The following is a 16,646-nucleotide window of genomic DNA, read 5'->3' on the forward strand; positions in this document are numbered from 1 at the left end:
AACGATCAGAGAGCGAGCATAATGAAGTGCCTAAAGTCATACCCACAAATAATAACCAAAGTACTAGAATGTTTTGTATCAATGTTGGCCATATGCCACCATAAAATGATGCCAATGCTACCAATTCAGACATACGCCATAACCAATAAATAATTTCCAAAGCCTTGAACCAGGGTGATTCCACTATTGACCGTTGATGATAGTAATGTTCTGATGATAAAGTACGATTGGCTTTGAATTGACCACATATCAATAAATCTGAGGGGACGGTATGTAAAATAAAGAGAATAAAAAATACACCGACATCCAAACATACTTGTTCCGCAGCGTACATCCATGTATCAGCAATAGGTACCCATTCATTTCCAAAAAGCATACCAAACAAATAAAATGTCCCGAACCTTTCAGAAGCTGTTTCACCAGACGGGATAAATTCAGCCCGAAACCAAGGTAATGTCACTAGAGCCAAAAGGAAACAAAAAGTGCCATACCATACAGAAGGTTGCACATTCACAAGTTGAAGACATCGTAAAGCACCCACTAATATTTGTCGTTGAATTGCTTTGAATCCACTCACTGGTCCTTGATGATCCAATAAATGTATACGTAATAATAATCGACGACTTGTTTCTTGATCAGGATAGAATCGGGGAATCAATAATAATATCAGCATAGTTACAATTGACAATAGAGTAATACATTGTAACTAGAATAAAAATAAAAAAAAAAAAAAGATAAATATATAGAAAACATTGAAATATATTCAAATATAAACTTACCACAGTTGACATATGAGTAGATATGATCCATTCACCAGCACCACCACCAATTTTGATACGACGACCATCGGTTCTAAAGATGACTTTGGATTCACCAACCAATCCATGAGTAGTGTTGACTTGAATGGAAAGTATATGAGTACCATTTTGATAGGCCATAGGATTCCAAGGGAGGGTCCAAAGAGGATGTTGGTCATTACCCATGTAATGAGGAGCGTGATCATCATTTGAGCCAATCACTGGTTGACCATCTACTAGAATCAGGAATGACAATTGGTCAGGAGTTTGATCAGTAAACACCAAAAATCGAATGTGGCTACTTGATTGGATACGAGACAATGGTTCCTTATTGTCTAAAATAAAACGAGCATCTTTTGGATTGGTGATCAAGATCACAGGAGCCATAGGTAATTTACCAGGCCATTCCACCTTATCACTTGCCGTCAATGGAATCAAAGAAGATCTTTTGGTTTGTGTTGAAGGTACCATGGGAAGACGAGCATCCACAAAAGAAATGATATCATGATCCACTGCAACTATACGATACATGCCATGATCTTTCATATCACCTAATTCCAATTCAAGTGTCTTTGTCATAGGATCATATGATTGAAGCACATCACCCAAACCTAAAAAAAAAAAAAAAAAGTAAATCTATAGTTATCTATATTTTTTTTTTATTATTATTATTTTTATTATTACCAGCAATCAGACGATGAAGATGACCACAAAAGTAAATACTATAATTCTTTGCCAATTCTCGGAATGTATAGCCTTGTCTCGAAACACCAAATACCATAGTAGTTGTCGGATAATGTGAAAACTATATCGGGTTCATCCGATTAAACATTTGAAACAATTGGAAGATCAAACAAGGAAGGATGTCAGTGAGTTTATTTTTTTTTTTTTTTGTATGATATCGAAACATATATATATATATATTACCACAAAAGTATGATTTGATGGTTTTGATAAAGCATGCGCCAAACGATCCATAGTATTTGAAGTCAGATAACCAAAAAAGTTGAATGGTCTTGAAGGACCTCGTTTAGGACTAAAATAAACAAAAAATATATTTCTTTCTGTCAATCAAAGTTTCATCTCTCTTTTTTTTATTTATTTATTTTATCTTACCAAGCATCAATGGCAACAAATTGATAATCACCAAATGAAGGAGAATGTTGCCAAGTATATATTCCTTTTCCATGTTCCACACGATCCGCACTTTGTCCATAAGTTCTATATAAATTCATTCTTGATTGCCATGAAGGAAGATCAAAACAATCATGATTGCCTCTCATATCATACCAGGTAGTGTTTGTCCAAGGTTGTTGATCAATAGCCATTTTATAAGTTTTCCATTCTTCAATATATTGTTGAGAAGTAATACGACGGTGATCTTTAGCATCAGTCAAATCCCCAGTAACAACTACGAATTCAGGTCTAATAATAAAGAAGAAGAAATTTGTTCATTTATATATTATTTTCATTTTTCACTTTTATTTATATTTACCTGATAATAGGAAGTACTGATTGAATGAACTGTAAAAAGTGTAAAGTATGACCTTTGGCTCGATATTTTGATATATGTAAATCGGATATCTAATAACCCAAAACATCATACCGCAATGCATATATATATATATGTGTGTGTGTGTGTAAGGGAAAAAAAAAAAGGAATTTGTTTGTCAATAACAAATAATGAAACAAAAAAAAAAAAGCCTTCCACTTTATTTTTTTTTCTTATTTTCTTTTTTTTTTTAGCCTATCATTTTTCCCCCTTTATTTTTTCAAATTTCTTACCTGAGTAAAATAGAATAGATTATCAGGTTTATCGTCCATAATATGAGATTGGTTTATAAAAGATTGAGTTGTAGATAATGAAAATGATTGTTCAAAATCAGTTTTGTTGATCTTGTTATATCGAAATGGCCATAATGGACCTTGAACCGATCGAAATTCCTTTGTTGATGACCAATAAAGATGACACGCACGAAGAGAACACAAGAATGTTATCACTAGACACGTCCATCCTACAATTTTAGATTTCATATCTCTTGAATAAAAATAATAAAATAAAATAAAAAAAAAAAAAGTTAAAAAGTAATAAAAACCGGGATAAAAAAAAAGAAGTAGATAAGGAGAATAAAGAAGATAAAAAGAAGAAAATAAAATCAAAAAAAAAAAGACGTCAAAATAAAAATAATAAACCCCCCAAAGTATAAATAAAGTAAACAAAAAAAAAAAAAAGGATTACCTGCCATTAACTTGTTTCAGCTCTTCCGTTCACCACGTGCTTTCTTCTTGTCTTTTCCTATCATTTTGTCAACATTTGGTATTCTACAAAAATATAATAAAATGATTCGTATATCATATGAAAAGAAAAAAAGGTTGTTAGTTGTTTTGTTCTTTTATCATAAACATTTATTTATCATCCTTACTTGTTTTGGATAAGACTGTCTAACTATGCGTTTCTTTTTACTTCCAACTGTTTTGCCATTGAAATAAGAATGTGTGAGAGAGTATTCATGTTAAAAAAAAAAAAAAAGAGAATATATAGGTTGATTGTAAATAAGTTCATATATGAATAAAATAAGAAGATAAAAAGAAGAAGTATATAAATACAGAATTACATTCTTGAGAAAGAAAGAAAGAAAGAGAGAGAGAGACACAATTTTTTTTTTCGATCAGGCGGAACTTATATTTTACTCCATTTAGCATTATGGATATCAAGAGGCATTGTAATGAGGATGGATGTATTTTATGAATGATGATGATGATGATGATGATTGAATAATAATTAGGATAATATAAGTTAGATACACTTTAATCAATAGTGTTTTTCCCTTTATTTGTAATAATGCATCAAAAGAAAAATAAGTGAATACAAAAACAAAAAGATGTTCAAAAAAAAAATGACAAGGATATAACTAAAAAAAGATTAAGTGCAGATATATATATATATATAACTGGGTAAACTAATCAAACTAGAATAGATTAATGAGGAGCATAAGGTTTTACAGTATTTGGATCAGTGTTATCGTTCATGGTTAAATCAGGTTTGGGTTGTAAACCTTGAGAGGGATAAGTAGATACTGAGTTCACAAAAGTAGATGTAGGGGAGGTGACTAAGGGTGACATTGATGTATAGGTTGGAGCTGTGGATGTTGACATTTCATCAGGATGATATGAACGTTCTTCTCTCTGATAATTTTGTTGATTGTAGATTGGAGTAGGAGTAACTGCTTGGGTCAAATTCGTTACACTACCGCCAGATTGCATAAAGTTTTGTGCCGTTGGTGAGAAATATTTTTGTTCCGGAGAATCATGGTATTCTTGATCTATCACAAAGTCGTCCTGTGGTTTGGCTTCATGATTAGATGATGGTGATGATCTTGGTACTGATGTTGATGTTGCTTTTCGATTGCGTCGACCTAAAAAGAAGAGACCAGCACCTGCTATCCCCAGCTATACGTATTGAAAAAAAAAATATCAGTACTGATTTTCTATTTTTTTTTTTTTAAAAAAAAAAAAAAGATAAAAACTTACGAAAGCTATGATGCCAATCACAATACCAGCAATTGCTCCACCATTAAGGGAATCTTTAGTTGTATTAGCCGTGTTATTGCCACCACCATTTCCATTGGAAGTACCATTGGTTTCATTAGTATTGCCACTAGCGCTGAAATTGTCCAACCATATCCAAGATTGAACATCCAAGAGATGGAAATCATTCAAGCTCATTGTAATTTGATCCGCACCGAAGATGATAAATAGGTATTGATCCATGTAAAGTACAGCAGAGTGGCCAAATCGAGATCCAGATCCAATTTGTCCTACGCTATGTATAGTCCATGATTTTGTTGTAGGGTCAAAGGTATAACATATGTCATTAATACTTCCAGGAGTTTCTATGAAAAGGAATAAAAAGGATCAATACATTATTTTCTTTTTATAATTTGCTCAATATATTACCGCTACTAGGGCTAGGTTTTCCACCAAACAGGACGAATTGATTAACCTTGGGCACTGAAGTTAAATGATGATTGAGTGATGATAATGATAACGGTAGTAATGATGACGAACGACGATTGATAGTGTATAATAAAAGAGGATGATCAGTCAGTGAAAGAAGCAGATATACGCATGTGTAAAAAAAAAAAAAAAAAAAAAAAAAGAAAGGAAGTGGCTACTCACTATAAGTAAAGGTATGTTGATTTCGAGGACTAGGAGAGGTTCCAACAATAGAAATAGAACCCCATGTTTGTTTTGCTGTATCGTATGTAGTAATCGAGGTCATAGGTACATTTGAACCCCAGGTATACGTGCTTCCACTTGGTGAAGCCATTCGACCTCCAACGTAATAGATGATTCCTTGATTATCGATATCAGAAGCATGATCAGCTCTAAAAGTAGTGCCAGTACCAAGAACAGCCCCAACCCATTGTTCACTCTATTCTCCCCATCCCCGGAAAAAAAAAGAAAAAAAGAAAAAGCAGGAGAAAAAAAAAGGAATCAGTCAGTCTAGATATAAGAAGAGATTTTTGTTGTTGTTTTTATATACATTTATATTGAGATTCATAAAGTTGAGATTTGGAGAAACATTGGTATAGGCGCTAAAAAAAAAAAAAAAAAAAGGATCAGATAAAAATCGAACACACAAAGAAATAAATATTTCATTTTACATGACACCACCAAAGACACGGGCATCGCCATTCTGATCAATATTGACGGTGGCTCCAATACTAAATAGAAAAAAAAAAGTAAGAAAACAAGTTACTATAAATCCTTCTTCTTTAATTGAACTTACGATTGATTTGCAGCTGTATTAATAGATTCCCATCGGTTTGTATCAGAATGATAAACAATAGTTTTGTTCTTGAGATAAGTATGTCCATCATTGTATCCAGCTCCGCTTGTGATGAGATAACTTGTATTACTGATAGGAGTATAGGCGAAAGCATAGTTTGGTTCCAAAACGAAATTGGATGGATCAGGTAATTTTATCCATGCACTTTGAGCATCCTTTAGGGCAAAATCTTGGGATAAATCAAGAGTAAGATGATCATTGAGTACACTGTTATAATTGACAGCACCAGATACATATTGACCTCCACCATAACAATATATTTTTTGCTGTAATACAACACATCCTATTATGGAAAAATAGTGTGAACATCAGAAAATATATATGTATACATATACTTTACCTTGTCTAAATCGAACGGAAGGTAATGAAGCCGATATTAATTCAAAACTACTTGAAGCAAGTAGTAAGAATAATGTCGTTTTCATATCAAATGTTTGATTTTTTTTTTAAATACTTCTGATCAATGATTCAATTAGAAAAAAAAAAAAAAGGGAAAAGAAAAACAAAAAATGGGAATCAGTAAGAGTTATCATATTTGTGCGGAATTAAGAACCACCGTACAACCATTAAACTTTCTGAGTGTTAAATCCAACAAACCCTTTAGTAGTAATTGTTGATATTCTTATTAATATTCTTACTATTATTTTAAGGAATATTATTGTTCTTTTTTTTATTAGTATTATTATTCACTTTAGAGAATAAGTATACCATAAATGTTTTATACAATGATGATGATCAATCCCTCAGATGCCCTTCAAATAATAATAATAAAAAAAAAAAAACGTGGTTGCACCAACACTCGGATACTGTTATCCATATTTCTCTATAAAGTAATACACCCACCACCCTTTTGTACCGGGGAACTTACTAGTCTAGTCTTTTGAAGAAAAATAAATACCAGATGAGCCACAAATTGTATGACATTGCTAAATTCCATAATTCTACAATCATCTTTTTTTTTTTTGTCATTTTCTACCATGTTTTTTCTTTTTTTTTTTTGTTCTTTTATTTATATTCATCTATCTATCTATCTAACTATCTATCCATCTATTTAAAACTATCCACATAAATGATGATTGTCGCTATTAACTAACTAATTAACTTACTACATATCATCCGACATTTTTGTTGTCGCATTAAAGTTCTTGCTCGCATTGGCCATCTATACAAAGAACAGGTTTTATCTATCCTTTTGAGTTTCCTAATAGCTCCTTTCCAATAATCATCCCAATATCCTTCCCCCAATTCAAATAAAACCCAACTTTCCATAGCTACGTTCCTCCTTTTTTTTTTGTTACCTTCAATAAGACCAAAATATAAAAAGAATACCTATTTCAAAAGAGCCACTTACTGTGTTGAGAAAGAATAACCAAATTTTGACGCCAAACAAATGTTGTTGTAGACTTTTCATTTTTTATTAGGATTATTTCACACATAAAAAGATCAGTAAAAATGTAATATAATAATAAAAATAATAATAATAATAATAAAAATAATAGTAATAATAATAAAAGTAAAAAAAAATAGTTGGATGATGGTATTAGAAAACAAGAATCGAGAAGGTAATAATAATAATAATAATAATAGTAGTAGTAGTAGTAAAGGAGAAATGGAAATAAAAAAAGAGACACAGGAAAAAAAATCAGGGGAGAGAAATTCATGCGGGGATGAAACTAAATTTTCACTGGGAGGGAACAGATGAGGGGGAGGAAGGGAGAGAATTTTGAGAACAAGATAAAGTACTAGTAACCATAGAAGAAAACGCCGATATCATCAAAGGAGGAGTCGAGATAGTTGAAGTAGGTGGTAAATGATTAGACTTGCTGTTCAAATATAAAATAGTAGATGGAGGTCTTGGGTTCATACGTCGAGCCATATCCAAAGATACTGTAGGAATCGTACTTGAACTAACCACAGGCGCAGTAAAATCACGCGCTATTGTTGCCTTGATTAATGCTTGAATCCATGCCTTCATACTAAGATCAGTATCTGCGTAAAAGTAAAATGTTCTTTCTTTTTCATGTTGTGCCTTGAATGAATAATGTCCTACACTGATAGTTTCATCACAAATGATTCGATATCCACGTAAATTGATAATACCTTTCATTCGTACATCCTATTTCATAAAAAAAAAAGTAAATAAACATTAGAATGCAAACTTTTTTTTTTTTTTTTTTTTTTACCTTTGGACTTTTAAAATAAAATAGATTAGACCCTTTCAAAACGAACCAGCGTTTATTCCATGTCTTATATTTATCGCCTTGCTTAAAAAGCCATCCTTCCATATCTGGAGCTACTTGATCATCATTTTCATTAGATTGTTGAAGATGTCGTTGATGATGATAATCATAAGAAGAAGATGGATTTACTGATAGAATACCATGAGGTTTGCCATTATCCATGATAGGGTAAGTCATCATATCCAAAGGATAATAAGGTGAATGATCCAATGTATCATAACTACCTCTACTATCGCTACTATTGGTTCTGGTGGTAATTTCATTTGTTGTATAATCAGTTGTCACTGTTCCTTCTGATGAAGAAGATGATTTCTGAAGAGAATATTTTTGAGGTGGGTTGCCTTGTCCAGTGATCATCCAATGGTAATCCTATATAGATAGATATAATTAATATTAATATATATATATAAAAAAAGTAATTCTATATGATTACCTCTGTTGTACTGAGACATGATTTAGATGGATGTAAATAAAAAGGATCTTGACGAAATATTTCTTCACGTAAAGCAAGAATGGCACTATGAATCTTGAATCGTTTACCAAATGTACTAATATTTAGTTCCTTTAAAGACTGTAAAGAAAGTTCCAATAAAATATCACCAGTAATCTCTTGTTCTATAAGAATAAGATGGAGGAAAAGATATATAAATAAAATGATAAAAAGAAAAAGAAGAAAAAAGAAAAAAGAAAAAAGAAAAAAGAAAAAAGAAAAAAGATTTTTTTTTTTTTTTTTTTTTACCAATGAATTGATTAACAACTCCACCAAACCCTAACTGAGTCAACCAATCAGCGACGTGCTCAGTTTCCCATTGTTCCGGAGGAATAGGACTTAGCTTTGGAGATAATAAAGTGGCACGGACAGCTTTTTGGAGATTTTTAGATACAAAAGTGATGTTAGGTGACAAAATAGGAGGATTCATCTTGTTACTAGCACAATCACCATCATCACTATCTTCTTGACCATCGATTGTTAATCTACCATTTGTACTTGCTACTAGTGAGTAAAATGATGCATCGGATGTATTAAAATGATGATGTGTGGATGGTGTTGCTGTAGAGATTGAAGGTGTAGAGATGGAATTTGATAATGAAGAACACTGACTACTACTAGATAAGGAATGAATATCATCATCATCATCATCATCATCATCATCATCATCATCATCATCATCATCATCATCATCATCATTGTTGTCATAATCGTCATCTGTTGATTGTGATGTAGTAGGAGGATCAACTGAAGTATAATTCACCGGGAATAATCCTTGTTGACCTTCTTTATTCCTTCCCTAAAAAAAAAGAAAAAGAAAAAAAATTAAAATAAACTCTATCAACCGGATTTTCTTATATAGGTAGACTTTTTTTTTTTGTACCTGCCACCAACCGTCTTCATAGCCATCATCCCTTTCCAAGACGATGACAGGATCGCCAATGCATAAACTGATTTCGTCTTCGTTTTCAGCATCGAAAGGATGAACTACATAAACTATATCCATATTGTTTTAAATATATCAGAAAAAAAGAAAAGAGAAAAAAAAGGGAAAAAAAAGAAGAAGAAAAAAAAAGAAGTAAAGAACATTCATATATATATGATATTTCTACTTAGTCTCTCATCATCATCATCATCATCATCATCATTACTGAAAAAGGAGACAACTAGGAGACACTTTCAAAGTAAAGTAAAAAGGAGGTAAAAAAAAAAAAAGGTAAAAAGAAAAAGGATAAAAAAAAAGGATGAACTTTAAAAAAAATATATAAGATGATACACTGACAGGTTCACAAAGGAGTGAGTAATTCACTAAAATAGTTCTTATATATTGGATATTCATTATATATCACAGAACTTGAATCAAAAAGTTTGTTTTAAAGTAGCAGAGATAAAGATGCTAAACTGATCGGATATTTGTTTGATTCACCCTTTTTTTATGGCTCCTTTTACAGCGGATACCATGTAATGTATATGCACTGAATCTCTCTAAATATGCCATGTTCTTCTTTAACTATCTTTTTCTTTTGTTTTCTTTTCTTTTCTTTTCTTTTTCTTTTTTGTACTTTATATTGATCGAAACACTAGTTTATGTTAAACGTATAAACTGGTATCATCCATATAAAGTGTCCCTGAATTTAATTTTAAATAATCCCCGCCCTCATTTTACATACCTTCTTTTTTTCTTTGTTACAATTTCTCCTTCCATTTCTGTTATAGACACAATCATCTTTTCTTTTGGTTTCCAGTCATTCTTCTTGCCTTTTTCTATCTCTCTATACTGTCGATGATATCGAATAAAGGAGTATTTTAGATTTGTTTCCCAAAAGTCATCATCACTATCATTATATAATTGGCTGTTATAAGAAAACAAATAAAGAGATCATCGTCATTATCAGTACCACCACCATCATGATTACCATCATCACTTTGGACAAAAAAAAAAAGCTGGTTTTCATTTTTTTTCTTTTTTTTTTTTTCTCCTCGTTCTCTCCTACTCTGTTTATCATTCTCTCTCCTGGTTTTAATTGATCAACTTTACTATTTATCAAGCCAACTGTTGTTTATTGAGTTATATTATTTTTGTACCTCTTGATTGGATTCTTGACACTCCATATCGGAACCAGATCAATACTTTTTTTTCATTTCATTGTTCTTGACATCCTATTTTATGAAAAAGACACGAGATCATTTTACAAAATAATTGTCCAATTAGTGGAAGTTTAGTTACCATGACATGATGACAAACATTCATAATAATAATAATAACAAAATCGTAATAATAGATATCTTTGTATACTACACATGTTGTGGGTTACTTCTTACATAAACAGAACGAATACCTATGTTTTTTCCTTTGACTAACAGTACATAATCCACTTATTTCCACATTCTCTGATAAGCCAAAAAGTAATATTACATCATCCATCGAAAACCTTATCTATCAGCCACCATCATCAACAATACATTCATCTTCCAATCACCATACCAATCCAAAAATCATATATGTATATATAAATAAGATACAAAAGTATTTTATTAAAAAGAAAAACAGCTGTCCACTGGGTGTATCATATCCTAAAGGCCAATTTTCATCTTTGTAACATTCGTTTTTGTAAGAACAATCTATAATTGTTGTATGCTGATGAGTATTCCACCATATTATTGAATCCAGTAATTCATTATATCCAGGGATATGCTTTTTTTTTTTCTTCTTGACCCTATTATTCAAATATTTTGTTCAACGTGTGCTGTCCATGTGTTGTCTTGAATTGTGTGCCACTTACCAGCTCGTGCCAGATGTATATATATATGCAATTCCAATCCCACCCATTAATACTGAGTAAATCTATAAAGTGAATTAAAAAACCAAATTAATCCCCTCTAATCTTTGATAATAGAAGATAACAACTTAGTCGTATATAACATATATCATTAGATTTACCGACACATCTCTTCAACCACGGCCAAGAGGGGAACTATATATATAAAAGGAAAAGTAAGAGGGGTAAGTATGTATATAAAAAAAAAAAAAAAGGAGAAAGAAGAAGGAAAGAAGGAAAGAAGAGGAAAGTGTTTTTTTTTTTAAAAAAAAAAAAAAAAAAAAAAAAAATGGAGGGAAGAGCGGGAAGTTAGCTAGTTTCCTTTTTTGAGAAGATGAACTGAATGAAACCAACCGGTGAGTAAACCTTTCACTTTTTAAAATAAAAAAAAATGAACGAGGTTTGTTTCTCTCAAAAGAAGAGAAATAAATAAATTTTATTTTTGTTTATTTAGATAATCATCTTTGTTTTCTAATTTACTAATAAACAAAAAACTTGGATACCTATAAAATTGATGAAAAGGGCATAATGACATTTCAACAACAACAACAAAAATTGTATCATCCACATCAGGAGGAAAAAATCGAACAAGTTGAAAGAAAAAAAAGTGATTCTAAACGTTTTAGTTGTGGTTTAAAGATTATTGCTTTGATAGTCTTTATCATCCTTGGTGTGCTTGCCGCTCTTTTACCATTCTTAATTAGAAATCATTTGTTGGATGATAATAATGATGACACAGGTTGGCATGGTAATCATCATGATGATCCACACAATAACAACAACTCTTTGACCAATTATAAAAAGGATCCTCGTCTCTCACGATCCTTTTGGGGTATAGATTACACACCACTTGGTGCTCAAATGGAATTTGGTTGTAGTGTGACTCAAGAAGATGTCATTGAAGATCTTAAGCTGTTACATCAATTGACTCCTCGTCTTCGATTGTATGGTCTTGATTGTAATCAAGCTTATTATGTCATGAATGGTATGAAAATGATGAATATAGATATGGGTATCATTTTGACTATTTGGGTCGATGGCAATTCTACTACCTATGATCGTCAATACAATGCTTTCTGGACTCTTTTAGATAAATTTGGTGCAGATCATATTACTGGTGTCTCTGTAGGCAATGAAGGTATCCGAAAATAAAAAAAATAAAAATAAAAAAATAAAAATAAAAAAATAAAAATAAAAAAAAAAAATAAAAAAAAAAAATAAAAAAAAAAATAAAAAAAAAACAATTTCCTAATCTGATATATCTTAATCTGATTTCCTTTTTTTTTTTTTTTTATTCTCCAGCACTTTTTAGACAAGAAATCGATCCGGATGAATTGATTCAACGTATTCGAGATGTCAAATCAAAATTACAAGAACGCGGATATGGGCATATTCCAGTATATACAACAGACATCCGATCGTTATCAGAGATTATGCCAGAAGAAGACCAAGTATTAGATAATGTGCATCCTTTTTTTGCTGGTGTTCAAGTAGAACAAGCAACAACATGGACATGGAAATATTTCAAAGATGTAGTAATCATTCCAACCATCCGACTGGCCAAATCAAATGGACATCATCAAACTAAACCTGCGTTGATCTCTGAAGTTGGATGGCCTACGGAACCTGAATCACGTTCAGAACAAGCTGCTATCCCATCTTTATCCAATTTGGAAACATTACTGTTCTCATTTGTTTGTCAATCCAATGAAAAAGGTGTACCATATTATTGGTTCGAGTTCAAGGATGCACCTTGGAAAAACATAACGTCCAATGAACCTAGAGAGGCCTTTTGGGGTCTTTTTGATCAACATCGACAACTCAAAGTAAGCCGATTGCCCCATTGCCCTTTGCCTTCGTACCAAAAACAGGACGTACATGTTCCATTGCCCAAATTTGATTACTGATATATTAGTTAGCTATCAAGAAATAAAATAAAAAAAAAAGATCGACTTGTCGCTATGCATATTGATTTAGAGACCGATGTAACCTTTTTTTTTTTTTATTGAGAGCACGCAGGAAGATTGATTAGTATCATTGGTGGTGAAGGTGGTGTGACCATCAATAAGTTAAAACCTATCATTGATCAATACCTTTTGACTTTATCATTAGAACATAAATCAGGATCAGAAGATGATGATGGTTCGGGGGGATGAAGGGAACAAAAATAAAACTAAGGGGGTTACAGTTCTTTTTATTGCTGCTTGTTGTTGTTGATATCAAGGTACATAGTGGAAGTTGAAATTCCTGCTTACTTTAAATTTTTTTACAACTTTTTTTTTTTTTTTCTTTCTTCCTTTCTTTATTTCTTTTCTTTCCTTTCCTTCTCACCTTTTCCGTTTACTTTATTATATTATTATTGTTATTATTATCGTCTTTATTATCTTATTCTCATTCTATATATATATATTCTCTTCTCTCATCGTGTCCTTTAAAGAAAGAACATGAAATTCTCCCATCAGATTCAATTCAATGCTGTACCAGACTGGGCCGAATACTATTTACCGTAAGTTACTTGTTGTGTTTGTGCAAAAAAAAAAAAAAAAAAAAGAAAACAAACAAACAAATAAACAAAACTCAAGTGGTGTCTTGTCTTTCTAATAAACCAATCATTTTTCTTTTCTTTTCTTTTCTTTTTTTTTTATTATTAGTTATTCTAATTTGAAGAAGCTAATTTATATTATTGAAAAAGATCAAATTGCTTCTCAACAACATGGTCAAGGTGATTTGGAATATGGTCCTAGTGAACGTACTGCTCTTATAGACAGTACTTTTGAAGTTGATAGTAGTGAAGCTATTGAAAAAGTCAACCGTCGTTTTATAGATGCTTTGAACAAGGCTTTGGACAAGATTGTCAAGTTTTATGCCAAGAAAGAAACAGAACTCTATGACGAAATGGATCATTTACTTTTTGATTATGAACATTTGGATCAACAACCTCCTAGTCCTACTACTTTGACTTCTCGACATGAAGGTATGACCGGTTCTCATTCTGAAGAATTTCCTCGTCGTGAATCTTTGGTGGATGTTGAATCCTATACATTACCACCTGCTATTTTATCTCAAAACACTAGTGATATGGATTTCGAACACGACAATGAAAATAGACCACCAGAAGAAGATACAAGATATCGCCGTCTCAGTGACAATAACAAGGGAACCGGGAAATCATGGCATGGTATGGAACTTAAGAAACGTACAGTGGACCTCTTTGTCTTATTATCTGAATTGAAATCATTTGTGGCTCTAAATATGACGGCATTTTCCAAGATTCTCAAAAAATATGACAAGATCACTAACAACAACCTGAAACGATATTATCTCTCTACCTATGTGAATCAAGCTTATCCATTCCAGTCAGCTGCAAAATCCAGACTCAATGAACGTATTCAAGAAACAGAACGGGGATATGCTTTCTTGGTTACTGAAGATAACAATCTCGATCTTGCTATTGATGAACTTAAAACTCATCTTAGGGAACATATTGTATGGGAACGAAATACCGTATGGCGGGATATGGTCGGTCAAGAACGCAAAACACAAAGTGTGGGAATCAGTGAAATCAAACCTACTGTATTACGAACGCCTTGGGGTCGCTATATTATTGATCGTGATCAATTAATACATATTTTCTTTTTGGTTGCTTCCTTGATCGTATTTGCTGGATTACTCTCTGCGGATATCTTTGGTCATGTGGAACAAAACCGATGTTTTGCCATCTTAGTGTTTGCAAGTATGTTATGGGCTGGCGAGGTAAGTGGTGATTAGAAGAAGATGGGGAATATTGAAAGAATAAGGAAAGTTCCATTTCATCTTTGATGGATTCACTGATTGTTTGATCTTTTTTTTTTATTATTATTATTATTATTTATTTTTAACTTTTATAGGTGATGCCATTGTTTGTTACAGCGTTATTAGTGCCCCTGTTGATTGTGACATTAAGAGTGATGCGGTCTGATGATGGTCAATATACACGCTTGGATGCTCCAGCTGCGACAAAACGTGTCTTTGCTGCCATGTTTTCTCCTGTTATTATGTTGTTATTAGGTGGATTCGCTATTGCTGGTGCTTTGAGCAAGTTTGGTATTGCAAAATCATTGGCAACATTTGTCTTATCCAAGGCGGGAACTCGACCAAATCGTGTGTTGTTAGTGAATATGTTGGTAGCTACGGTAGCAAGTATGTGGATTAGTAATGTGGCAGCTCCTGTTCTATGCTTTTCTTTGATTCAAGTATGCTTTGAAGGAAAAAAAAAGAAAAGGATATCACAATTATATTCATCTCACTCTTTTTTTTTTTTTTTTTTTTTTTTTTTTTTTTTTGGTAGCCTATTTTACGTACATTACCAGTGGATTCACGATTTGCACCATGCTTGATCATTGGTATTGCTTTAGCTTCAAATCTTGGTGGAATGGCATCACCTATCTCATCACCACAAAACATTATTGCTATTCAAAATATGTCACCAGCACCATCTTGGGGTGAATGGTTTATCGTATCTATTCCTTTATGTTTGGTTGGCAACGGAATTATTTGGTTATGGCTATTATGGAATTACACACCGGAAAAGCAAATTACTCATATCCATCCGATCAGGGCGTCTTCATCTACCGAAATCATCAGCTGGACACAAATGTATGTAGGTTTGGTGACATTGGTGACGATCATCATGTGGTGTTTGGCACATTCATACGAAGATATTTTTGGTGATATGGGAGTGATTGCGATTATACCCGTGATTGCCTTCTTTGGTACTGGTTTACTGACAAAGGATGATTTCAACAACTTTTTATGGAACGTGATCATGTTAGCCATGGGAGGCATTGCTCTTGGAAAGGCAGTGGAAAGCTCCGGATTATTACATACCATTGCCCAACATATTGAACAAGCTGTGACAGGATTCTCTGCATTCCAAGTATTGGCAGTCTTTAGTTTCTTGGTCTTAATTATTGCCACTTTTATCAGTCATACCGTGGCTGCTTTGATTGTTTTACCTATTGTGGCCGAAGTGGGTACTCGTTTAGATCATCCTGAACCTAGAATGTTGGTCATGGTAAAGGAAAAAAAAAAAGGAGAAAGTTATGGAATGCTCAATTTTTTTTTTTTTTTTTTTTGTTATTTTATAGGGTACTGCATTTGTATGTAGTTGTGCGATGGGTTTACCAGTATCGGGCTTCCCCAACATGAATGCAATTGCACAAGAAAACGAACTAGGTAAATCTTATCTCTCAACCAAGGACTTTTTGCGCAATGGTGTTCCTGGAAGTATTTATGCAACTGTATGTGTCACCACCCTAGGTTATATACTGATGAAAATAATAGGATTTTAGATATTGTCTTCCTTTTTCATCATCATCATCATCTTCATCATCATCTTCATCATCATCTTTATCATTATTATTACCGTTATTTTTATTATTTTTATTATTATTCTTTTTGTCTATGCTT

At 32.4% G+C, this 16,646-nt stretch overlaps 5 protein-coding genes across 5 annotated transcripts; 2 read left to right on the forward strand and 3 right to left on the reverse strand.

Moving 5' to 3' along the window:
- Positions 1-635: 635 nt before the first annotated feature.
- On the reverse strand, positions 636-2,831 carry BX664DRAFT_261097 (Metallo-dependent phosphatase-like protein; the record flags this gene model as incomplete). The annotated part of the gene is made up of 6 exons (XM_051540663.1): positions 636-1,433; positions 1,576-1,602; positions 1,725-1,833; positions 1,914-2,222; positions 2,293-2,381; positions 2,583-2,831. The coding sequence occupies 6 exons, from the start codon at positions 2,829-2,831 to the stop codon at positions 636-638; spliced, it is 1,581 nt and encodes a 526-aa protein (XP_051401459.1).
- A 759-nt stretch (positions 2,832-3,590) lies between these two features.
- BX664DRAFT_328715 (uncharacterized protein) lies at positions 3,591-6,119 on the reverse strand. Its single transcript, XM_051544651.1, has 8 exons — positions 5,990-6,119; positions 5,590-5,932; positions 5,465-5,524; positions 5,344-5,395; positions 4,977-5,232; positions 4,755-4,808; positions 4,329-4,690; positions 3,591-4,247 (listed from the first exon to the last, which is right to left on the reverse strand). Exons 1-8 carry the CDS (start codon positions 6,072-6,074, stop codon positions 3,777-3,779), a joined length of 1,683 nt encoding a protein of 560 aa, XP_051401460.1. The 5' UTR covers positions 6,075-6,119; the 3' UTR covers positions 3,591-3,776.
- A 930-nt stretch (positions 6,120-7,049) lies between these two features.
- BX664DRAFT_98970 (uncharacterized protein) lies at positions 7,050-8,622 on the reverse strand (the record flags this gene model as incomplete). The annotated part of the gene is made up of 3 exons (XM_051549822.1): positions 7,050-7,765; positions 7,833-8,258; positions 8,323-8,622. Coding segments are annotated over 3 exons (1,161 nt in total), but the record flags the coding sequence as incomplete, so codon positions are not given.
- A 2,881-nt stretch (positions 8,623-11,503) lies between these two features.
- Positions 11,504-13,157, forward strand: BX664DRAFT_277674 (glycoside hydrolase superfamily). Its single transcript, XM_051541371.1, has 3 exons — positions 11,504-11,554; positions 11,653-12,336; positions 12,501-13,157. Exons 2-3 carry the CDS (start codon positions 11,727-11,729, stop codon positions 13,103-13,105), a joined length of 1,215 nt encoding a protein of 404 aa, XP_051401462.1. The 5' UTR covers positions 11,504-11,554; positions 11,653-11,726; the 3' UTR covers positions 13,106-13,157.
- Positions 13,158-13,471: 314 nt separating this feature from the next.
- Positions 13,472-16,593, forward strand: BX664DRAFT_294464 (SPX domain-containing protein). Its single transcript, XM_051542098.1, has 5 exons — positions 13,472-13,704; positions 13,850-14,951; positions 15,086-15,430; positions 15,526-16,251; positions 16,325-16,593. Exons 1-5 carry the CDS (start codon positions 13,643-13,645, stop codon positions 16,526-16,528), a joined length of 2,439 nt encoding a protein of 812 aa, XP_051401463.1. The 5' UTR covers positions 13,472-13,642; the 3' UTR covers positions 16,529-16,593.
- The last annotated feature ends 53 nt before the right edge of the window (positions 16,594-16,646 follow it).

The sequence above is a fragment of the Halteromyces radiatus genome, assembly GCF_025201355.1.
Source record: "Halteromyces radiatus strain CBS 162.75 chromosome Unknown BX664scaffold_3, whole genome shotgun sequence".
In the NCBI taxonomy this organism is placed as follows: domain Eukaryota; kingdom Fungi; phylum Mucoromycota; class Mucoromycetes; order Mucorales; family Cunninghamellaceae; genus Halteromyces; species Halteromyces radiatus.

What these genes read in the sequence shown, in the direction of transcription:
- BX664DRAFT_328715 (XM_051544651.1), bottom strand. Translation starts at nt 6,074, where the DNA reads ATGAAAACGACATTATTCTTACTACTTGCTTCAAGTAGTTTTGAATTA. An exon ending in AATACAGCTGCAAATCAATC is followed by an intron (nt 5,525 to 5,589) that starts GTAAGTTCAATT and finishes TTTTCTATTTAG; the next exon opens with TATTGGAGCCACCGTCAATA. An exon ending in AAAACCTAGCCCTAGTAGCG is followed by an intron (nt 4,691 to 4,754) that starts GTAATATATTGA and finishes TCCTTTTCATAG; the next exon opens with AAACTCCTGGAAGTATTAAT.
- BX664DRAFT_277674 (XM_051541371.1), top strand. Translation starts at nt 11,727, where the DNA reads ATGACATTTCAACAACAACAACAAAAATTGTATCATCCACATCAGGAG. An exon ending in TGTCTCTGTAGGCAATGAAG is followed by an intron (nt 12,337 to 12,500) that starts GTATCCGAAAAT and finishes TTTATTCTCCAG; the next exon opens with CACTTTTTAGACAAGAAATC.
- BX664DRAFT_294464 (XM_051542098.1), top strand. Translation starts at nt 13,643, where the DNA reads ATGAAATTCTCCCATCAGATTCAATTCAATGCTGTACCAGACTGGGCC. An exon ending in TGGGCCGAATACTATTTACC is followed by an intron (nt 13,705 to 13,849) that starts GTAAGTTACTTG and finishes TTTTATTATTAG; the next exon opens with TTATTCTAATTTGAAGAAGC. An exon ending in GTATGTTATGGGCTGGCGAG is followed by an intron (nt 14,952 to 15,085) that starts GTAAGTGGTGAT and finishes TAACTTTTATAG; the next exon opens with GTGATGCCATTGTTTGTTAC.